The sequence below is a fragment of the Telmatherina bonti genome, assembly GCF_933228915.1.
Source record: "Telmatherina bonti genome assembly, chromosome: 5".
Taxonomy (NCBI): domain Eukaryota; kingdom Metazoa; phylum Chordata; class Actinopteri; order Atheriniformes; family Telmatherinidae; genus Telmatherina; species Telmatherina bonti.
The window spans coordinates 24,959,431-24,983,473 of record NC_136623.1 but is presented as its reverse complement, the minus strand read 5'-3'; the positions used below and the strand labels follow the sequence as shown (position 1 = coordinate 24,983,473).

Below are 24,043 nucleotides of genomic sequence, written 5' to 3'. Positions count from 1 at the left end.
TGGTGATGACCATAGCTTGAGCAGAAATAATGTCTTCTAAAGAAAAAATGTATGATTTTGAAATTTCCTTTTTTTTTTCCAACAAATATCTCTGGAAAGACAAAGTGAGTGGTTTGGAACACTAAATGTGATGTTACACGCAGTGTAGTATGGCCAGTCTTTTCAGTTTTAACACAATCTAATGGTGGAGTAAGGAGATAAGGTACACGTTTTACTAAGCAGGTGGGAAAGTTAGTGTCATTCCCTCCACATTTTTCAGCTGGCGCGCAAATAAATACTGTATTTTTTTTACCCCATTTTCCTTACTGTGTCAACCAGGTTGCTATTTAATCAGCTGGGGACGTGAATAAATATTCCAGGCTTTTCAGCAGTGTAATATGGAAAGTCTTCCAAGGAAGTCTCAGATAGCATCATCTCTGGTTCAATAATGACTGTGGTGGCAAATTACCAGGGAGCTCTTCCTGCTGGGATCAAGAATTATCTGCATTCTTGTTCTTAAGCTTGCGTGAATGTACTTGCCTGGGAAGTGGTATCATATCTTACTTTGCTGTTTTCTCTTCAGTGACATGTCCAGTGGATCGCAGCAAAATAGATTTAGATTTCTACATACACAATCTGAGACCCGACTCTGGCTGCAAGATGAAAATCGACTCAAAGGAGATGAAGAACATCACAGTAACATCAAAAAGTTCACTTTCGTTCCAAGGTTGCAACCCTGGTGATGTTCAAGTCACACCCCGAAGGGTCATTGGTAAATACAGATTTAAATGTTTCTATATGGAGGAATGAAACTGCAATAGTTTTAAATGAACAATAATGGCTCAATGTTTGAATATGGTGATAAATGTTGAGAATATAAAATAGAAATAGCACCTCTAGTTTGTATTATGAAGAAGAAATATGTACAGAAATGTAAATTGTGAGATTAATACAACTTGATTAAGGGAAAATAAAAGGCAAAGGGCAGATAGGACATAATAGAAATATAAAAAATTTCATAGATAAATAAAAGTGCAGTAATTTTTGTTAAAAACGCTTTGAAATATGATACAATTCAGGAATATTTTTAGTGAAATAAATTGAGGAGTAATAAAAAATAGGTAATTGCTGGCATAAATATTACTATTAGTAGATATAGATAAATAAATTACAAAATTAAACAAAAATGTAAAATTAAGTGGCAAAATATCTCGGACTCCTAATAAAGATTAATACACTTCCAAATTTGAAAAAAAGTTATTTCTTTATATCAGTTTATTTATTTAGCTTTTAAATTTAGTTTTTTTTTCTTAATTGTTGCACTTATTTTATATTAAAGCATTTTTACTCAAACGTGAAAAGTACACCTCTAAATAGTTGTTAAACTCCTCAAATCAAAATGCCATCATTAATTTAATAAGGTAGAAATTCTCAAGATGGAAGTTGCAATTTATCGATTAAACTACTCATCCTAAATAATTCACCCGTTCTGGGTTCTTTGAAGAAGGCAATTGTCTGGGTTACTTGTGGTTTTACATCACCTGCTACACAAAGATGATGCCAGAAAGTTCTCATCAGGTATGTGATGTGTTCTCTCCTCTAGACCTTCTCTTTGTAGTCATCCTGAGTGTGCTGGCTGTCCTGCTGGCTGTTTTTGCACAGCGCTTGTGGTGGTTTGCGTTGTGATTTGGTGAGTGAAACTGTGTTTTATTCTTCTGATGAGCCTTTTTTTTGCCACAATCTACAGGCTGGCAAACAATTCTGTGTCAGTAGCACCTGAACTTTATTCACGGCCTGCAAGGAGTTTGCCAAATTCTTCATACACAAAGTCCAGAATATTAGACAAGCAACTGATTCATTAACAACAGGTTCAAGAAATGTTATGTACTATGTCCAGTGAAAACCAGTTTAAAGATTATGACTCAGCAAAGATCTGGGAGGCATCTAACATCTGCTTAACTCCTCGTGTTATTTTGACATTCTGCCTGTCTCCCAGTCAGGTTTCAGTCAGAACCACAGCTGATTAGTAACCAGTAACCAGTGTTGGGCACATTACTTTAAAAAAAATAGTGACTTGTTACTTCTCAAAATAACTCAAAAAGTTAGTAACGCCTTTAAAGCATCACATGAGTAATTAAACATTAATTTAAACAATTATCCCATTCAACAAATTAAAACAAAGACCTCCTCCCTCTGTTACTGGGATTTCGAACTTTGAAACTTTTCATAAGGCTGAAGTTATTGAGCACACGGGCAAATTTATTAATTATGAAATATAATCTTGCACGTCATCAGCATTCTCTGATCTCTGGTGGAATGATTTCACACAACAGCTGCTCCATCAGAGCTATCAGCTGAATATAATAACAGACAGAGGTGTGAGCTTCCACTCATCCGTTAAGTCAAATCAACAGTTTCAGTGGCGTAAAAGATCCTGTGAGTTCTGAACAGCCTCGTGTTGTTCCATGAAGCCATAAGTGGGCTGCAGCACAAAGCTGGGGAGAAAAAAATTAATTCTGACTGCAGCACGTGAGGCAAAGCAGCACCTGCGGCCGGAGGAGAGACCTGATCTGCAGTGGTTTTGACTTTTAAATAGTAGTTTTAGCCTCATAGTAAATGATGTGGATTGTCGATACATGAGTGTATAAATATCGTTGCATCCTTTCTGTATGCACATGCAAACTCTTCTTCTCTTTGCACTTCTCTTTTCACATATCTCCTTTGTAGTCCTCTACATGTCTTTTCTTGTAAACAGCCTCATTCTTTACACTATCTGACCGTTGCCACATTTTTCTTTTTCCATTTTACAAGTCACGTGTTTTGCCCCTAAATTCAGCTGCACTGTATTCAAGAAGGCAATAGCATGTAAGCATACAGCAAATGGATGCATGATGTTGAACGTCTTTCCTGCATGGGACGATGTAGAAAAATGTGGAGGGGTGGGCAGGCAGGTGTGGAAACAGACTGCGAAAAGGGTGGCACGTGTAAGTGAGAGCTTTTTGAGGCCTTTTAAAAATGATTTACTTCATTTGTCACTTACCAAACTGGACTCTAAGTTCTCATTTATATGTGTTAAAAATCATTTTAAGCCACATATAGCGGTTGTACAGTATATTTACAGCCTTGGTTAGTAGCAGTTATGCTTCAGGGAAAGCCTTAATATAAAGCAAATCTCAGTTGAAAAGAAATAACTAATATTAATTATCTTATATTCAATATTGTGCATTATCCTAACTGGCTTTGGTTAGGTTCATCACCTGGCTGTGGATATTCTTCGAAATGGTTGCCTGAAGCTTGCTTTGTTTGGAAAACAATACGTCCAGTCACGGCCAAGTTTGCTCTTCTGTTGCTTTCTGCATGACGTGTTAGTTTCCATGTAAGATTTTCAAACAAAAAGTTGCAAAGTTATGATAAATTCACCAAAAAATTACAAGAAACAACAAATAAACTCAAAATTATTCAAAATATTCACAAAACAAAGTGACTGAAAACTACAATAAGGAACCAGACAGAACCTTATGAATAAATACATCAAAATGCTTGCTTTCTTTTGTTTTGTTTTTCTTTTTTGTTTGTTTTTCTTTTAGCTTTTAGTGGGTGTTTTCCATTGTTGTTGTTTTTCGACATAGTGACTCTAGTGAGGCATGCAACAACAGCCCCAAAGAGATTTTGTAAACTTGTGTCTGTAAGCACAAAGATGCTCAGGTCTTAAAACGTGTGTGTTATCTGAAAACTCCTATCTCATCTGCAAAACAGGAAGAAGTAAAAGCAGTTCAGTCATCAAGTCTCCATCTACATCTTCCTGCCTAGATAGAATGGATTACCAAATGCTAAGCCAGGCAGCGAGTCCCATGTGTACAGAGAAGGGGATATCAATGAAGAGTTAAACACATACCAGTCATTCACAGGGCAAGAAGACTCACAACGGCCATCAGTCTCACAAGACAAGGATGATGGCAACAAGGAGTCTTACCAGTTCCCTTCTCAAGGTCCTCCCATTTCCAGTAGAACTGCAAGCTATATCCAGACACACAAGGGCAGCAAGGTTTGCTTGTCAGACAAGCAAAGTGAGAGGGAGAGTTCTCCAAGAGTGAGGCCATGGCTCTGACTGAGACGGAGGGAACTGAACAGATGATTGGATTCAACTATTTGATTTTCTTCTGACCTACTTGAACTTTGTGATTTCTGTTCCCTCTCATCTGTGTGACTGCTTCAGCTTTGCAAGGAGCCGTCTTTCTTTTAAACTCTTGAGTGGAGCTTCTGTGACAGTGTGAGGAAAACAAAATAAGTGTGTGGAGACCTGCCGGCATCTTATCTCAGATTATGATGCTTTCACTACTTTCATTTTTACAAGTTTTAACCACAATGAAATACAGAGTATTTTTGATCACGGGCATTTTCATGCGTCATATCTTTTATTTGTACTTTGTAAACAATATGAATGCAACAGCGTGGAGCCGCTGTCTACAGTTTATATGATTAGCTCTTCATTTGTGTTTTGCACCTGCGAAAAAGGGTGGATTCAGGTATTATCGTTGCAATACATTTCAAAATATGATGGATGGTGCTTCCATGGGTTGTAACGGCAAAACATTTTATGATCATGGAGATCTGTATATATTGTTTGTCTGTTTTTGCATAAACTGTCCTTTTAGTACTAATTTGCATTTTCTAACTCCTTTAAAGCATTTCTGTTACAGGAAAAAAGTCCAATCTGAAGCCCATATTGGATTCTGGTTAAGAGAGCTTTTACTCTTCATCCAGAGACTTTGTTGTTTTCCTTCCATGTCTGATGTTCACTCGTCAGAAACTTTAATGGAATATTTATTATGAGGTTGAGTGTTTTTTTATTTTGGGTTTTAAAGTGAAATAAAACAAAAGGCCTTGTGGACACACAGCTGCCAGCTGCAAACATAGGAGTCTGAGATGTTGTTGCAAGTGTTGCAAAATGTTACCATGTTCTGTGAGCAAATAGAGAAGCTGCAAATCCGCATGACTCACAGATTATTGTCAAGTTAATGTTTTTATTTGTCTTTATAAATTGTGTCTAGTAAGTTTTCTGGCAATGGACACGTTGAACAAGAAATCACTTTGGGTTACATAATGATCTACACTGCAGAGGAGAAACAGCTATAAACAACCAAGATGAACAAATTTATGATTAGGCAGCATTTAATAGTTCAGAAGGACTTGTTTTGTATATCCATGCACCTTCTGAAGCTGGATAAAAAGTTTTAGTGGGAGGCCTCCTCATTAAGAAAACAAGTTTCCTATTGACCGGCATAATTAAAATGAAGGTTGTGTTACGAGTGCAGATTCTGCATATTTGTGATGATGGAATTAAGTGTGTGGGTTCAGAAACAGTGAGGGTCTGTTCTCACTAAGTGGGAGGTGTCTCACACAGATGTTTCATGGGAAAAAAGCCTTTTCATATGTCAAAAGGCTTGAACCCTCAGGTAAAACGTGTTATCATCCACGTGGGCACCAACGACACCTCCAGGCAGCAATCTGAGCTTTTAAAGCGTGATTTCATGGAGCTTTTTAATAAACTGCCATCACTCCAGTGTAACGTTTTCATCTCCGGCCCCACCCCCACCTGCGGCAGAGGAGTGGGCCGCTTCAGCAGGTTGCTCAGCCTGAACACCTGGCTCTCCTCTGCCTGCAGCACCCACAACGTCAACTTTATAGACAACTTTGACGTTTTCTGGGAAAGGCAACATCTTTTTGGTGCAGATGGCCTCCACCTGAACCGAGCTGGCACCCGCGTTTTGTCCGCCAACCTGGCCTATGGATTACAGCATGCACGTTCCGCTCATCTTCCCACACCTGCACCAACTAACCCCTCCCCCACCGATTGATGTCCCCCTGGTCCCTGTTCCTATGTTTTTAGTTCCACCTCTGGCACATATAATACTGGACTTGGATCTTCTGTTCTTATTCTTAATCATCCAATCCCTGTAATCATTACTCAAAGATATAAAACCAGATTCCATCATAGTTCCTCTGCTAACCTTAATAATCTCAGAACTCCTCCAAAGCATCAACAATTCAACCCTACAGTCCATAAGTCACCTGTCACTGTAAACATGGCACTTTTAAATGTACGTTCCCTTTTTAACAAGTCTTTTATTATCAATGACCTGATATTAGATAATAAGGTTGATTGCTTATTTTTAACTGAAACATGGCTGGGTACAGATGCACCAGTTATTCTCACTGAGGCCTCACCACCAAATTTTAATTTTTTATTCTCCTTTAGAGGCAACAAGAAAGGTGGTGGTACTGCATCAATAACAAATAGTCTCCTAAATAATAGACAAATACTTTTAGATCAGTACACCACCTTTGAGCATCATGCTTTTGTTTTTAACAGTCCCCCAATCCTCTGCATCACTGTTTACAGACCACCCAAACATGATGCTGCTTTTATCAGTGAATTTTCTAAACTTTTATCAGCAATACATGCCGCCCACAATCTTATCATCATATCTGGTGATTTTAACATACACATGGACAATCCCTCTGATTCAATGACAAAAGGGTTTTTAAGTCTATTAGATTGTTTTAACTTTACACAACATACTAAACAGCCGACTCACAACCGAGGACATACATTAGATTTAATTATTAGTTATGGCTTGTCAGTTAGTGTGTCTTCTATCGTGGATTTAGCCATATCAGACCACTACTGTGTGTTTTTTAACGTCACCAGTTTTAACCAGCAGGGGGCCCCAGTGAGAACCGTTAGGAAACGATGTATTACTTCTGAAGTGGCTGAGAATTTTATTGAAATTTTATACCAAACACCTTCCGAGATCTTACCTGCTTCCTGCGATTCAGTTGTTGATCAGTTTAATAATAGATTAAAATCAGCAATTGATACAGCAGCTCCACTTGTATTAAAAACCGTTAAAACCAAACTGAAGCCACCGTGGAGAACTGAAGAAATAAAAAAGCTGAAACAAAACTGCAGGAGAGCAGAAAGACGATGGAGAAAAACTAAACTTGTAGTGCACTATGAAATCCTGCGTGATCACCTAAGAATCTATAATAACACAATAAAACAGGCAAGAACTGATCACTTCTCAAAACTCATAACTGTCAACAAAAGTAATCCAAAGTTCCTTTTTAAAACCATTGATATTTTAATAAACACTGGTTTTAATAAGTCCTCCATGCAACCATCACAAACAGCATGTGAGGACTTTGCAGACCACTTCAGAGGTAAGATCAATGCTATCAGATCCGGTCTTTTATCTAAATGCAGTGTTGATTTTAACAGATCTGAAGCATTGTTTTTACCCGAGGAGAAGCTGGAGAGTTTTGTCCTGGTTGATACAAAGATGCTTGGTCGAGTTTTCTCCCAGCTGAACCCAACAACCTGCCTTTTAGACCCTATTCCCACATCACTGTTCAAGAAATTTTATGGCTTCTTTGAGTCTGAGTTTTTACTTATCATAAATTCCTCTCTTCAGACAGGTGTCTTCCCCACTGCCTTTAAAACAGCGGTGGTGAAGCCCCTTCTGAAGAAGAGTAATCTGGATCCCAATATTCTTGATAACTACAGACCTGTATCCAACTTGCCGTTTCTTAGTAAAATGATAGAAAAAGTTGTTTTTATTCAGCTAAATGAGTTTTTAAACAGGAATAATATCTTAGAAAAATGTCAGTCTGGTTTTAGGACAAACCACAGTACTGAGACGGCCCTTTTAAAGATTGTGAACGATCTAAGAGGCAATCTGGATGCACAAAAACTTTCTGTCCTGGTGCTGCTGGATCTCAGTGCCGCTTTCGATACAGTAGACCACCAGATTTTATTAAACAGACTCAGATGTCTGGTGGGCCTCTCAGGTACTGTTTTAAAATGGTTTTACTCCTATCTCACAGATCGACAGTTTTTTATAAGTATGGATACATGCTCCTCAAAGACCCATAAAATAAAATGTGGGGTTCCCCAAGGATCAATTTTAGGCCCATTACTTTTTAACCTGTATATGTTGCCACTTGGGGACATCATCAGGAGACACGGCATTGATTTCCACAGCTATGCTGATGATACACAGCTTTACATCGCCGTGTCTCCTGATGACCTGGAGCCAGTCAACACCCTTTTAAACTGTATTTTAGATATAAAGTCATGGATGGCAGAGAACTTCTTACAGCTCAACCAGGACAAGACTGAAGTTTTAATCATCGGTCCTGAAGACAAGAGAGAGATCATTTCATGCAAACTGCAGAGTTTTAAATCCTCCCAGTGTGTACGAAATCTGGGTGTTATTTTTGACTCTGAGCTGAATTTTATTCAACATATCAGAAATGTTACAAAGACAGGATTTTATCATCTCAAAAACATCGCCAGAGTCCGCCCATTTCTCTCTCTTGCCAGCACGGAGGTACTAATGCATGCTTTTATTTCTAGTAGACTAGACTACTGTAATGCCCTGCTCTCTGGTCTTCCCAAAAAGAGTATTTCTAGTTTACAACTACTGCAGAACTCGGCGGCACGAGTTTTGACAAGGACCAGGGGGCGGGAACACATTACACCAGTTTTAAAGTCGCTGCATTGGCTCCCCGTGCAATTCAGGATTGATTTTAAGGTTCTTTTAGTGGTTTATAAATGTCTTAATGGTCTTGGGCCTTCCTATTTATCTGATCTGTTTTTAAGGTATGAACCCTCGCGGACCCTGAGGTCCTCAGGTACCGGCCTTTTAGTTCTTCCTAAAGTTCGTACCAAAACATATGGCGAGGCCACATTTCAGTATTACGGGCCTCGCCTATGGAACAGCCTGCCTGAGGGCCTCAGGGCTGCAGAGACTGTTGATGTTTTTAAAAAAAAGCTCAAGACCTACCTTTTTAGTTTAGCTTATAACTAAGTTTTAACATTCTTATATTAACCCATATTTATCTTTCTTTTTAGTTAATTTTATTTATTTATTTATATATTTTATATATTGATTTACAAAGTATAGATTTTATTATTTTATTTTAATGGATTTTATTTTTGTTTAGTTATCACTCCAGCTCTCTCCTCATCGGGGTCCTCTTCGCCGAGGGCTGCCCCTGCTCTGACTGCATGGGTGTTGCTGTGGGGGCTGTCCCTGTCTGGTGGGTCGGGATCCAGCGCTGCAGCTTTACGGTTGTGGCGTGGGTCCTGTCTGCCCGGACCCGGGTGGCCCCCATGGTGATGGCCTGGCTGGTCTTGGTTGGGGGTAGCCCTTTGTGTAGAGGCTCCCTGAGAATACCGTTTCCTTATCTGGTGCACATCTGGTGCAAATGCACCTGGCCATTCATTCATCTTCTTTTAACTGTTACAGGGCAAATAGGGCATGGGTGAGGGTGGTTGTGGGTGGGTGAAAGGGGATGTGTATGTGTGTTAGTGTTTTATCTATTTTGATGTAAATTGTTTTATAATGTAAAGCACTTTGTATTGTTTTTAAGCACGAAAAGTGCTATACAAATAAAGTTTGATTTGATTTGATTTGATTTGATTTGAAAGAAGCCTTTTGACATATGAAATAGTTGTATCCATGGTAGAACATAAAACTCCATATTTTCTGGTATTTCTTGGTCTCTACATTGTCCTAATGCAAACAACACATTCTGCACTGTGAAACAAAATGTCATGTAGTCAAAGTTTTCATTATGACCGGACAGACATGCACAAAGTTGGACATTTAAACCCAAACTTTGTTCTCTTGTAAAAATGTAACCCTGCTGGCCTCAACACAATAAAAACAACAAAAAGAAAGAGAATAAGATTTGTCAAGATTTGCTTTTGTTGAAAACAGCCACATTGTGTTTTTATGTATTCTTAATCATTTATTTGTTGCTGCCAGTGGTTATTGTTACATCCAAACAAAGCAAAATTCACAGGAATACATCAGGAGACATGTTTATCAATATTCATTTGTTCATTTTCTGTACTGTTTGGTCCAATTCAGGGACACAACAAAGCTGGAGTCTACCCCAACGATTGGCAGGGTACAACCTGGTCAACACAGAGTCAAACAACCTCTCACACTCACTCCTATTTGTAATTCAGAGTGACCAATTAATCAAGAATACATGTTTCTGGATGGTGGGATGAAGTGGGATACATAGACAGGGAGAACACACAAACTCAACACAGAAAGGCCACTGTTCGAACCCCTCCCCACTGACCTTGCCAACCACCACACCACCCTGCATCCCAGTTATCAACATCACATAATGAAATGAAATATGCAGCACAAAAAGAAAGAAAAACTCTGAACAGTGAATGTAAAATGGTCTAAATATGCAAAATGTGGGTTTATTGAATTTATATAACACATCATGCAGATCTGTTCCAGGTTAACATGAAGGATTGTGTTTGAAGATGCATGATATTCCGTGTACCTGATGGCATGTAAGTGCTCATATCACGTGCACAGTCAAGGATTGAACAACTCAGCCACAGCACCATTCTCAAACGATGTTAAACTCGCACACTGAGGCCTTTTCAACTCTGCAGCTCTCATCAAACCACTTCCCATTGGCCGTGGTGGAGAGAACAGCACAGTTCTGGCTGTGCCCCCCGTCAGGCTGCAGGGTGATTTCTGTCTCCCAGTTCTTGAAACGTACACTAGAGCCTGACTGGTCTACCCAGTGGCCCTCAGTCACAATGTCATTGATTCCCAGCCAGATCTGCTCCTCGGGGCCGATGCTCTGGCGTACATAGTTGTAGAGTTGGTCGTTTTCATCTCCTGTCAGAGGGGTGCTCATGCTGCCCCCTTTGGCGATGCAGTCATCACTGGCTGCATGGAAGGTCTTCTTTACTGGGTTAGCCAGGAAACACTTGCCAAGGATCTTTGTGCCTTTTAGACAAACTGAGGAGCAAAACTGTGATTGGTTCAGATGTTTGGAACGCAGAAGATTAAAACATGGCATCCAACCTGCAGCTGTTCACATAAGGACTGTATGGCCATGAGACAGCATTTCAGAGATCTATTTTCATTTCCAAAAACTCTAAATGTTTGGTATTCATGAAACAACTTCTGTTGGATACATACCTGTCTGTAAAGCCTGCTGTTCTTTCAATAAATTCATCTCATGAACAATGTCTTTGATCTGTTTCTGAAGCTCCTCAATTGCAGCATTAGTTGCAGAATCTGGTGGAAGGCAGGATTTCCAGTTAGGATAATTAGTTATTTTACTTCCAATCTTAATCTAACACTAAATCTTACCTTTCTCGCCATTTCTTTTCTTGGTGGAGGTCTGCTGAAGCGAGCTATTCACAAGCAGGAGAAGGCAAAACAACATCCAAAACTTTTTAGTCTCCATGATTCATGAAATTGTGTAAAGAAAACTGTTTAGCTGCAAAGAGTCGCACTCAGTACTGAGCACTGGCCCGACGCGAACTGTTGTGTTTCACATGCTCAGAGTGCAGACACTAATAAGAAGAAATCTTATCACAGAGAGAGCAAATGGTTTACAGATGTTTAACATCTGTTTGCATTGCTTTTGAAATACTAGAGAGTGAGAGGGGTGGTGAGCAGGCTTTGCACGCTGTTCATCTGCGTTCAGACAAGCTTGACATGAGTTCCATTTGTGTGTGAATTACTAAAACATTACAGGAGGGAATTGGGTGGGGGGGTATGTGTATGTGTGTGTGTGTGTGTGTGTGTGGGGGGGGGGGGGGGGGGGGGGGGGGGGGGGGGTATTTATCTGAGTATGTTATTATGTCCTGTGTTTTTTTTTTTGTTTTGTTTTGTTTTGTCTTTTTAGAATTTGAAATATTAATATATTTACATGCCATTTTTCCAAATGCCTGCATCAGATTTTTAATCAAATAACTTATATTTGACTTTGATTCAACATTTTTTCTGTGTACTTCAGTTCGTTTTTCATGAACTCTAAATCATATCTTTTATTTTCTTCTCTGTTTCCTTTTGTGTTTTCTATGGGCGCCAGGATTGGGATGTTTTGGATTTTCTTCCTCTTCTACATCTGGATCTATTCAGTGAGCTGGAGATAGTGCAGCAAGTCTTACATAATGAAGAAATAGTATTACAAAAGTGATATTTGTTTGTTTTTCCTAATATTCATGGAAACGTAAAGTGTTTCAGTGGCTCTAACCTTTTCTAATATACACCACTGACATGATATATTGGACTTAAGTCAGATGATGGGCTTTGCAAATTATATTTTTTCATAATTATTCTCCTTTAGAAAACATCCCAAGCAGGCTGCTTTGGATTGTTATGCTGTTATCATTTGATGGCTGACTTGTTTTATGTTTTTGGTGGCTTTACTTTTTTAATTTGCAGCACTTTAGAACATCAATCCATTTTCTTAACCACTTAGTTCAATTCAGGGTCGCAGGAAGCTGGAGCCTATCCCAGCAATCAGCATGTTATAGTGCTGTGTTATGTCATCCATAACTCTTAAGATTTTTATCTTATATTACTACTTTTGTGATTTTTTTTTTTTTTTTTTATCAAGCATGGAGCATCAGCACAAATCAGTGAACTCCTTCCTGTTAGGCCACAGTGTTAACCACTGCACCATCATGCAGCCCCACTTTAGAACATGTGGTTTTTAAAAAAGTGATACATTATTATTTTCTAGAAGTATTATATTGTTAAACTGTAGGTTTTTATATGAATGTTACCAACAATGAATGTCACATCCCCAACATTTTTCAGTCAAATAACCTCATAACCCCACTTCTATGCTTCACTGTGTCTGTCCGAAATAGTTGTGTTGGTCCTAGAATGTGCTTCCAACATTCATCAGCAACATTTAATTGTTTGGTTGTTTTTCTTAGATGCAGCTAGAGGAGATCAGCATTATGCTGTGTCCTTCATACTATCTGAGCTGTCACAGCGACTGACATTTGAGGTTAAAACCTCCATGTCGGATCTGAACCTTTTGTGTTCTTTAGGATTAGTTTGTACAAGAATCAGGCAGCCGCTGGAGTTCAGATTAGTTGAACTATATGTTTTGTTTACTCCGAGTATAAGTTAGTTGCTAAACTTTCTTTTTGAGTTAACATCTTATGAAGTCTCTCAGTTTAACTTTCCAGCGGATTTTCTTGTGTAAAGCCTTCATGTAGCTAGACTTCGCCTGCAGGTCCAAAACAGAAAAGGTTCTGGTGCCCACAGGTCATTTTTACTAATCAAGCAGTTCATACTAGTCCATAATAGAATCCCAAATTGTTTATTATTATTTTAAAGGCAAAAATAGTCTACTTGTCAAGATACAACATCTGCAGTTAGAATCATTAAATCTAAATTAATAGTGTGTTTCCCTCTTGTACATGTGCTTTGTACCGCTTACTTAAATTTGAACAGTTCAACATGCAGAATACATTTCTACTTTACTAAGTTTAGTTTCCATTAAATTTACACATCTGGTTTGTTAATCAAGGTATTGATTAAGCATGTTTTTTTTTTTGTAAACTGTTATGACGTTTTTGTTGGGACTTGTTTTGCACAAAATGAAGCACATATGCTGAGACAAAGATTTTAATTTTCAAATACAATATTTACAAAATAAATAAACACTGACAGATTCTGCAAGAGGCGTAATACCTTGACATTCATTGAAAATAAGTTCTTTATATTCTACAAAAGTTCAGGCAAAAGGCAGCTTGTATGAAATAATACAGTCAGAATGCCCAGTTGAGGTGTTTGCTGGCCTGTACACAGCAGGCATATCGACGTAACAAGCTCTGATTCAGAGCTTCAGTCTGTGTCAGGAAAGTACAGACAGTGCATGGTTCAGACTCACGTTTTCCTTAAATGCATAGTTAGTGTATCGCTACTCCAGAAACATCATGTCAGCAATCAACATATTATCTTTCATAAAATAATAATGATGATGATGTGTAAAAGACTGATGAGATGACTGCAGACTGTACTTTTAGTCCATAACTATGTAGACAGATGTGAAGTAGACAACTGATTCACTTATACAGCATTATTATAACTGCAGTGTCTTTCGTCTTCATCTTCATTGTGCTGCTTTTTTAAAATGATCACTTATTTTTGCTTTTTTGCTTTTTGAATATTTGCTCGTTAATATCTTAAATAGCTCTCTACTACTGCAGATTTTGTGTAAATATGCATTGTGCATTTGTTCATTGGCTCAGCGTAATGTTAAGCCCTTCAGATGGATACAAAGCACTTTGCACTGTGGCTTTGCTCCAACTTCTATTCTTATCTAACTGTATTTCTGAATGAATTAAACCTTTTCAGGACACACTTTCACAGTGCAAGAAGATTCAAATGCACACCAAAAAAAGGTCAAAATTCCCAGGGATACACTAAGGTTGTAAATAAGAACGCTCCACACAAAATAAACAGGTGAATTTAAATCAAAGTGCAAAAAAAAGAGACACAGAAATAAAAACATCCAGGAATGAAAACCAAAAACAACGAGTCCTCTTCATCTTGTCTTTGTGGTAAACTATCAGAAGCCTCCACAGAGTTTCCGGCTCCGTCCACCTGACCTACGTTGGGCAAAACACTGGAAGAACAGCACAGAAGTATGTTAGCATATTATTATTCAAAATTTCAATGAAATTACAAAGTGGGAGATTAAGAAGAGGAAAAACAACAGGAAAAAACAGAGACAGCAGCACATCAGATGGGTTCAGCTTTTTAAAAATGACTATCTTTACAAACTTGTCAGAAGTTCAGCGACTAAAAGGTTCAATTCCATCTGATACCGTAAAACTAATATTCACAGGGTGTCACAAATGATATGTGGAAAAAAAAAAAAAAACAACCATTTGTGAGACATTGACTTTAAACCAATAATGCCATCATACACAAAACTGCAGCAGCTTCTTCTGCAGGAGGGGAGAGGTGAGGAGAGAATTTGGGGTCAGACTGCACTACACTCAGTGGCAGCGAGGGGGCGCGCTCGCATTGTGAGAGACAACAGCTCTACTGTGCACTAATGTGAAATGTGTCACAAACCTCTCCATCCGTGGCTCAGACCAGAGCTAGCGAGTGTAAGGCAGCAATAAATTACCCAAAGTAGAACATAAGAGGCAGAGAAAGACAAAATGCAAAAAGAATGAAACAAGAGCATGAAAGAAAAGACAGACAAAAGAGATCTCGAATGGTTAAACATGCAGACACAAATCTGTTGTGGCTGGAGTTTTTAGTCTTTGGCTAAACTTGTAAGTCAAACAGAAGAGGAGATTGTGATTTTTAAACTATCCATGCTTAATTTTCTCTTTTAAATCCAGCATTGTAATTTCATCAGGTTTTTAAATTTTGTGGTCTCCCTCAGCATGGGACAGCAGGACCGACCAATCATTCTTTGTCTTCAGTAATTCTGAGCATTCATTGCTTTACAAGATCATTTTTTAGGATTTGATTAGACTCTGTATTAAAAAAAAGATTACATTACACTCAAGTTTTGCACATTTTGCTGTACTTAATTGATCATGGACATTGCTTATTTCAGATCCAAAAAAGTTATTACAACTCTTAAACTCCCAGCAGACGCTCTTCCCTGATATGAAGTGATCAATAAAGAAACTCAAGATATTTCATAGTTTTGGCTTGTTGGTTACTCATCTGGTTAAGACCCTCAGACAGAGTAGGCAGTCAGATCTCAGAAGGCTGTTGGTGGCTTCAAATCGTGCTTGTATTAAATTGACTGTGGCTGCTGTGCTTTTATGCACCCTTAAAGATGCAGCCGTCCTGAGACCCATGCAAGCGTAACGATAATGCTCTGTCTAGTTTTCCCTCCAGTTACTACGAGACCTTACAAAAACAGATTTGTGCCTTTCCTAACTATGTCTAATGGAGACAAGTGAAAACATGCACCAATAAAAGAAACAATAATGATAAAGCAAATAAGTCACAATGAATACAGTGTGTACACATTAAAAAGAAAGCTCACCATTGAGAATATAGTCTGTTAGAAGACTGGGCACCTTGTCGCTGTCGTCCCTCATAGCCTGGAGAACTGGAAAGTTCATCAATAAATCAGTTCAGTCACAAAAAGACAAATATCCCAACAGAGAAGAACATCCTTACTTTTGGTCAGGATCTGGAGGTCTTCAGTGGAAAGAGGATGTCCTTTTTTCTCATAAGGAATGACTGTCGTCAAATACTGTACACCGTAAAGAAAGAAGAAACAGAGGAGAACAAAAACTATTCAGATGGATTTAAAACTAAATATCAATTCTAGGGCAGAAAACGGGAAAGATTTAAATTCAGCTGAGAAAAGCGACGAAAAGTGACCTGTTTTTCACTGCACCCGTTCCCAAACGTTTGCCGGAAGCTACTGTGAATAACAGAGGAAAGTCCCTCCATGCTGAAGCGCTGCGATTGAAATGAGGAAAGCAAAGTAGAAACAACAAAAATGTGAGGAAAACAGGCAGAAAACAACAGAAGAGAAAGACCTTTTGTCTGACAGATATTTCAGGAGATCCACACAGAAAAACACACAAGCAGAATAGTTCTGATAAAAGCCTGACTGTGGCACAACAGTACTGACCAATCCAGGCGTTTTCTCTGCAGGGCCCTGCGCTGTCCCACCTCCGCCTTTTAGCTTCTTCTTCTTCCTCAGCGACTCCCGGTGCTCCTTCTGTCGGTTCTGCACATCAATGAGTGCTGAGATGAAACTGTTCTTCACTTCTTTCTCAAAGTCCAGTTCATCCCTGACGGCCAGCTGCTGCACCAGCTCTTCTGAAAACCTCCTGATGTTCATCTCGGCTTCCTCAAGACGCTGCATCAGCTCCGCAATGCTCAAGGCCCTCACCCCTGGATCATACACAGACATGAAACATAAGCTGCTGGAGACAAGAGAGCGCCATCATAATGCGCTGCAGCTGACACTTACTCTCTTCAAAACCAGGACTGGCTCGATGGATGTCCAGAGAGAGCATGGACAGGTCTGACTGGGATGGATTGTGCTCTGCCTCCACATCAGATGAGTCCTGCATCATTTCTTCAATCTCCTCAATTACCTGCTCACACATCACAGGAAACTCACTCAGATTAACTGTTATTACAGTTATTAAGAACACTGTTATAACTGCGTTATTACATATCAGTGTAATGCAACTAGCCTACACAGTAGAAAGTGATGCGTCCTCCTTTCATACCTGCTCTGCTGTGACCAGGGGCTCCTCTGCCAGACAGGGGACAATGATGGAGTGCATGTCCAGCTGCTCCCTCAGCTCCTCCTCATCCGACAGCTCCGCCACAACATCCGTCTTTCTCTAGTCAGTAACAGAACAGGGGGAGGGAATTTAATCATCACACTAAACCCCAGCACAATGGAAATTTGAGATTTGTCAGCTGAATGCCGGAGAGATTTGGCTGGGATGAAGGGAAAGTGGGGCAGAGATGGGAGGGGAGAGAGGCAGTGAGGTTGGGTGGGGTCACGCACTGCTTTTTCCTCCAGGTTGAACGTGGAGATGTAGAGAGAGCGAGTTCGAGACTGTTTCCAGTCCACCGGCATCGCATGGCCATAGTTACTGGTAAGAGCGTTCCAGATTCTGTAGGGACATGAGAGGATGACTGACTTTAACAGGCTCTGTCAGGAAACTGTTTGCACATAAAGTTTAGACAAATCCCAGGAGATTTAAATCCTGATTGTACCATCAAGTTGCCTTTGCACAGACAAGTCTGGGGTAGCACGTCTGCATGACAAATTAGGGATATGAAGTGTGAGAGCAACATTTTTTATTACAATATGCTTTTGTCCCGATCCAATTTTATTACGATTTTTTTGGGTGCCGATTCGATTTAAATTGCGATTCTCATAATTCTTCGATATTGTTCATTTTTGTAGATTAAAAGCAAAAAAAAATGTATAAAACATTTTTTTTGCTCGTCATTTTTCTTCATTTCAATCAGGAAAAAACAACACAGCAGCCAGACCATCATTCTGTTGCTTTAATGCTCAAGAAGAAAAGTAAAAAGATCAAAGAAAACAACAAAACTGACCAAAAAAAAGTATTATTTTTATTCATTTGAAAGAAAATCAATTTTTTAACAAAAAAATTTATTTTAATATTTTCATTTTTCAATTTGATTTTCCCGCCCCAATTTTTTTTTTTAATAAAAACCTGAATATACTAATAAACTTGCAGTAGATGTTTCTCTTCTATTCTGCCTCTTTCTCTTGTTCGGATCGTGGTCCGGGAGTAAAAACAGAACTATGGATAACAACCTTTTAAATATCCTGGCAGACTGTTTTAAAGTTAAAGTTCGTTTTAAGGGCTGGAGATAGAAACTCCCATTGTCAATGTGACTGTTGTTAAACTTCTTTGCATTTGTCATGCTATATTTGATTTACCTAACATTGCCGTCTACCTTTGTTTTAATCTTTGTGTTTGATGTTTGATTTCTGTTTTGTGGAGTATTGGAAGCCCGCGGTTGTGCTTTCTTCTTCGCCAAGTCACTGTTGAAAAAGAGATTTCTAATCTCAATGAAGTTTTTCAATTAGGTTACATGAAGGTGGATTTAAATGCATAATTTGCTTTTACATTAATATAATTCTAATTCATTTAGAAATTTTCCACTTATTCTTGATATTTCATGCTATTATTTTGTTCTTACAATTGATGTTAAGCACTTTGCACGACTTTTGTGTATGACATACGCTATAAATAAACCTGCCTAGCCTATACTTAAGTTCATTAGGTTTAATTGGATTGCTGAATTCCCCTTTAAGTTATGTCATTTACTGGGAAAGAAACCTATATTGCTGTCAGGGGCAATAACAGTTACTGTGTTAACCAATGAAATACTTTTAGACCTTACACCCACAAAGAAAACAATCAGATTAAAGAGTTTTGATGCCAAGGTTAAAACATATAATCAGCTTATCTAGTTGAAAATACCTCCTATGATATGTTTGAAAGTTAAACAACAGAATGGCAGCCTGCTGAAAGACTAAATAATACAAAACTACAGTGTAGGTAAGAAAAGTTCTGTAATATAAAAATCTTTAATCAAAAAAAGTTTTTTATTCATAGCAATATTTCACAATTGACTTATAATTAATCCTATTCATGGGTAGTTAAGTGGCATCAATTTACATACAGCTTTGAGATGTGAGTAAAACATTTTGAAATAACCCAGGTTTTTGTTTTGTTTTGTTTAAAAAAAAAAAAAAAAAAAAACTTTAGCCACTGATGACACGTTTAAGAAGCAGGTTTGACAGAAAACGATGGTTGTATGCAGCTGTCTGTGTGCAGCTCAAATCATTCATAGACAGAGAATAAAATCTCCTTGTATAATAATGAAATTCAGCCTGCAGCAGCGGGTCCTGCACAGCTCTGGCAGTAAACATGACGCCTGCAGACAGGCCACACACAAACAAAAACACTCACTCATCTTTCTCCAGCAGCGTGTCCTCAGCGATCACGCTCACAGCAGGGATGCTGTCTGTCTTTGCAGGAACATCTCCGAAGCACGCAGATATTTTCTCACCCAAACCGTTCGTCAAGTCCTCCGTGGACCTGAATTTCCCCGGAGAAAAGCCGCTGTTTCGCAGCTCAGAGACATCGTCTGGATCCACGATGAGCTGCGTCGCAGCTTCACTCGCGGTACCGGCGACGCGGCCTTTCTGCTGCAGCAGCCCTCTCTCCGGAACCAGTGTCAGACCACACTGGTTAGGCCAGTCTTCGTCCAAATGTGCAGCCATAGCCCGGACCATGCTAAGCAACCCGGGTAAACGATGGATTTGTCGAGCTGGGATCGGCAGGCCTCTTCATTGTCAGTGCGCCTGCAGCGAGGCTGCAGCAGCGGACAGGATGGCTTCAGGACGGCTGCACCGGGCCCACTAGCGGTGATACTCAGGATGGTGGCTGGGCCTCGTAAACAAACGTGGATACCACTGTTAAAAGAATAAATAAATGAATAAATAAATAAAATAAAATAAGTAAATAAATAAATAAAGATGTAGCACTTTAAGTTTTTTCTTCTTTCTTTCAGATATGTTTGGGTTTGTTTGTTTTTTTTAATGAAAAGTATAGGTCTAAAGGATTTGATATAGGTTTGCTACATGTATTATCACATTAAATTACGAGATGATTTTGTTGAACGGTAGTTTAACAATCTCTTTGCTTTCTCAGGCAAATTAAACACATTGGAAACCCAAAATGAAATCTGAATAATTATATATTTCTTCTTTTTGGATTGATTTCACTGTTTAGTAGTGTCATGTATGAAAAGAAGCTATGTTTAAAATGCATGTATTTCCGTTTATAAAATGGCTAAATCTAAGAGAATAAAACAGTTTTCCATCGTTTCATGTGAGTTGCAAAGGCAACGCGGCCGCCTGTATGGAGGAATTGGTGCCCTCTTGTGGGTAAAACTGGAAATTGGCATTTAATCCCCAGCCGCGTCTGCGGCTTTCTGTTGCTAATGGCAACAGACTCCAAACAAACAGAAAAGGCAAAAGAAAATCCCAGTGAACAGGCCTGAACTCGAGCAACAAAGTTTGGGACTCTAGAGCGTCTCACTGAAAAGTAAAATGAGCTCTCCTTTATCCATGCTGAAGAAAACGAGACACCTTCCTCTGCAGGAGCCTCTCAGTGAGCAATGGTAGGTTAACAACACATATGTAGTGGTCTAACAACCTCAGGTTTTTGTACAAATTTTAAGAGTTTGTGTACAGATAATGGAGATGCACTGAATTATTTTTGGGATGCAGGAATAAACAAAAAGTGCCTTTAAGGAGAGATCTCCTACAAGGTAGGCTGCATTCACATTAATTGATAGAAATGTAATAATAATAAAAACATTGTGTATCTGCAATCAAATAGTTATTCAGTGCATACTGCTAATATTTTTTATAAATACATTGTCATAAATCTTTCATTTGACTTTAACATGGTTTAATTTTCAGATTATCAGGCAGTACAGATTGCTGATGATTCAAATGATTTGCACCCACCACTCTCTTCTCACAGTCATTTTAATTATGCTTCCACCTCAAAATCCAGAGCTCCTTTAATGCAAGGTAAATCATAATAAACTTTCCTTCTATTGCTATATGCCCATTTTCTGTTGTAAAACAAAGTGAACATCTAAATCCACCACTATCTTCTCAAGCCTACTGTTTCACACCCCAATTAGAATTTTAGGAGATATGTTAGTATATTTTGTTAACTTATAAATAATGCAAATTAGGTGCTCATCCAAGCGACTTTGGGCTTATGTGTGCCATAATGCAGCGAGTGACCCTACTGGAGGAAGCAGTGAAGAGCCAAGCACAGGAGATAGAACACAAAGTAAGCACACACCTCAAATTAAAAAGCTAAGCTATCATAAATCTGGTTTATGTTAAACTCTTGTTTCATGTTTTCTGCATGCCTCTGAAGGAACAAAAGATCACAGTTTTAGAGGAAAGGCTGAAGGCCCATGAAGAATCAGGTGATTATTGCACATGCACAGACCTAAATGGGATACAAAAGGGAAAAATAACTGACTATGTCCCATCTGCGTTAGTAAATGCACATGGCCAGACTGACAGAGATGAGCTTGAAAGAAGGTGCCAAAAATTGCAAAAACAAGTGGATGAAATGGAGGTAATGTGAGTTACTAAAACATTAACATGCAGTTAAAACTGTGAAGATTTAATTAAGTTGTCCACGATTTTGCAGGACTTTTTGAGCGACTATGATCTGATCTGGGTGGGTGACGACGAGAGTAAGCAAACAGAGAGCTCAGACTTCTGGCCATCAGGTAGCCCTGAGATCCAAACGTTCACTTAGTACACAGCTGCAATTTCACCCTCAAACTGGCTGCCCTTTCCTTGCAGGCGCATCCGCTGGTAGGAACTTCCACATGAACTTTGACCTTGTGCTGCAGAGGATCAAGGACCTGAATGTCCTTGCAGGGGATGGAGAGTCTTTTGTGCAAACAACAGCAACAGGAGCAAAACTTTCTAAAAAGGATCCCATTCAACTGAGGCTCTACAGCAATGGCATTGTCATGTTCAACGGTCCTTTCCGCCCCTATCAGGACGAAAGTACTCAGGTTAGCTTTGAAAACTACGAAGGAAACATCGTGCACTCAACTGGAAAGAGTGGTGGTTAAAACTCTTCTCTCTGGTTCTTACAGCTGTGCATGCAAGACTTAATGGATGGCTATTTTCCCACAGAGCTTCGACAAAGATTTCCAGAGAGCGTGCCTTTTGAGGTGCGTTTCTGCTCCCTTTTCTTTGACTGCAAATGTGAACATCTCATCAGAAGTTCTTTGTGCAGGTACATGACATGCGACACGAGGAGTATACCGTTAAGCTGCCATGGCACACATTTCCTGGTGGAGGGCAGACTGCTTGTGGGAAGAATGATAGATCTACAAATGCAGCTAGCTTGCAGCTACCAGGTCCACTCTGCACTCATCACTATGTCACAGTCTACAGGCAAAGTCCTGATTGAAATGTCTTTTTTTTTTTCTTCTGACGCACAGATAAGAAACTGTCTATGGATCTGTTCCTGGGCCAGTTCCCAAAGTTTGTAGTCAAGGCTGGTCAGGTGATTGACATCAGGGACTCACTGAGGACGAGGCTGCAGGTGAGCGGCACTAAAGAGAAACTTAAGAAAAACTATTAGTTTGCATCTTATTTTAAGCATGTTTATTATCCGAGTGCTTTTCACCAGGGTTCATCTGATGCCCAAAGCAACATCTCAGTGATAACCACAGACACACCAACGCCGCAAGCTGTAATGGAAAGGTAAAAAAAAAAAAAATGTTGCCATTTAAGCGTACCTTGTTGTTTTGTTGCCAAACCTGAAAACTAATTAAACTACAAATAGCTCTAGATTACTTTCATTTATTGTAAAGTTATGAACATGAAAACACTATATTGGGCATTCACTATTCAATATAAAGAAATACAGGATGTCAGACATTCTTCAAGTCAAACATTTTATGAAGAAAACCAGGATTTAAAGGCTTAAGAGAATTACTACATTCAATAACTCCAAACTGGATGTACAGCCTGATGAAATCCCGATTTGGCAGCTTGTTGTCGAGATTGCAAAGATTTACTGTATGTTATTTAGGGCTGGCCACCCTGACAGCTCGCCAAGATGTTCGACGACAGCAGCAATGTGTTACTGCTGGCAAATACATCCAGGAGAAACGTTCCCTTTCCTTCGTTTTTTATTTAAAAACCTGCCAAATTCTTGATATGTACACAGAAACCCGACATTCAGCTCCAACTTCCCTCAATCTGCCAAAGCTGTCATCACACTTAAGGTGAAGTCAGAAGACGGGAGTCATACATATGTGGTGAAGATGTGTCTCTCAGAAACTGTTGGCCTTCTGCGCAGCTATTTGGATAAACACAGGTGAGAGTATCTCCACTTGTACCGATGTCTTTCAGGTAGCTTACATATTTATAACCATGCGTTTGTTCATAATTATTCTCGACTACAGAGGAGCCGTTGTGGCAGGTTATGACATCATCAGTGCCTTTCCACAGTGCTGCTTCGATGATGATCGGACACTCCAATCATATGGACTCTCAACAAATGCTACTCTCCTGCTGAGAAAGAAGCAAAAGTGACTGACTGAAGTTAATAAACATCAAGGTTTACATGCAAGACTTTTTTTTTCTCCGCATTTTGAACAGGACACACAATTAACGGGGAAAGAACGTGGCTTTGAGCTCTGTTGTGTTTGAGTCCCAGTCAGGCCTGGCAATGAGACAGCAAACCAGCAGCCACGGTGTCACATGAACATAAGCCGTTATATACATTTTATTACTCACACCTACAATGACTGACTACTGTGACATGTTGAAATATCTCCTGTGAAAATGCTGTCAGTATCTTCATACTTGAAAACCTTTCAAACTGATTAATAAATAAACACACACGCAAATTATGCACAGTTCTTATGCAACATGCCACTGCAACCAAGTTGGTCACTGAAACTGCGCTGAACTGAGGACACATTTTATAACCGAATCAAAAGTGATCTGCGAATTCTTACCAACTATAATGGAGTAAAATGAGCCCATATCCGGCTATTAAAAGCTGTTTGTTTTCTGCATGTACAGGAGGAAAAAAAGGCAATATTAAAAAAATTAAATAAAGCAATTCAATTGA

At 39.1% G+C, this 24,043-nt stretch overlaps 3 protein-coding genes across 3 annotated transcripts; 1 reads left to right on the top strand and 2 right to left on the bottom strand.

Moving 5' to 3' along the window:
- Window positions 1–9,819: 9,819 nt before the first annotated feature.
- clec3ba (C-type lectin domain family 3, member Ba) lies at window positions 9,820–11,342 on the bottom strand. The gene is made up of 3 exons (XM_079240603.1): window positions 11,184–11,342; window positions 11,010–11,108; window positions 9,820–10,826 (listed from the first exon to the last, which is right to left on the bottom strand). Exons 1-3 carry the CDS (start codon window positions 11,278–11,280, stop codon window positions 10,426–10,428), a joined length of 597 nt encoding a protein of 198 aa, XP_079096729.1. The 5' UTR covers window positions 11,281–11,342; the 3' UTR covers window positions 9,820–10,425.
- Window positions 11,343–13,725: 2,383 nt separating this feature from the next.
- On the bottom strand, window positions 13,726–19,641 carry fez2a (fasciculation and elongation protein zeta 2a). The gene is made up of 9 exons (XM_079240368.1): window positions 19,310–19,641; window positions 17,359–17,467; window positions 17,072–17,188; window positions 16,807–16,933; window positions 16,462–16,727; window positions 16,206–16,286; window positions 15,999–16,074; window positions 15,862–15,927; window positions 13,726–14,469 (listed from the first exon to the last, which is right to left on the bottom strand). The coding sequence occupies exons 1-9, from the start codon at window positions 19,633–19,635 to the stop codon at window positions 14,453–14,455; spliced, it is 1,185 nt and encodes a 394-aa protein (XP_079096494.1). The 5' UTR covers window positions 19,636–19,641; the 3' UTR covers window positions 13,726–14,452.
- Window positions 19,642–20,454: 813 nt separating this feature from the next.
- On the top strand, window positions 20,455–23,499 carry ubxn11 (UBX domain protein 11; the record flags this gene model as incomplete). The annotated part of the gene is given in 13 exon segments (XM_079241135.1): window positions 20,455–20,525; window positions 21,127–21,214; window positions 21,305–21,356; window positions 21,432–21,511; window positions 21,587–21,689; window positions 21,692–21,730; window positions 21,733–21,962; window positions 22,047–22,124; window positions 22,190–22,313; window positions 22,398–22,501; window positions 22,589–22,662; window positions 23,132–23,281; window positions 23,370–23,499. Coding segments are annotated over 13 exon segments (1,323 nt in total).
- Between the last annotated feature and the right edge of the window lie 544 nt (window positions 23,500–24,043).

Excerpts from the sequence above, each read along its gene's own strand:
- clec3ba (XM_079240603.1), bottom strand. The coding sequence starts at position 11,280 with ATGGAGACTAAAAAGTTTTGGATGTTGTTTTGCCTTCTCCTGCTTGTG. Across the intron at positions 11,109-11,183 it reads GAAAAGAAATGGCGAGAAAG|ATTCTGCAACTAATGCTGCA; the intron begins GTAAGATTTAGT and ends GCCTTCCACCAG. Across the intron at positions 10,827-11,009 it reads ACAGCAGGCTTTACAGACAG|TTTGTCTAAAAGGCACAAAG; the intron begins GTATGTATCCAA and ends TTTGCTCCTCAG.
- fez2a (XM_079240368.1), bottom strand. The coding sequence starts at position 19,635 with ATGGTCCGGGCTATGGCTGCACATTTGGACGAAGACTGGCCTAACCAG. Across the intron at positions 17,189-17,358 it reads TCAACCTGGAGGAAAAAGCA|AGAAAGACGGATGTTGTGGC; the intron begins GTGCGTGACCCC and ends GTTACTGACTAG. Across the intron at positions 16,287-16,461 it reads CAGAGAAAACGCCTGGATTG|CGCTTCAGCATGGAGGGACT; the intron begins GTCAGTACTGTT and ends TTTCAATCGCAG.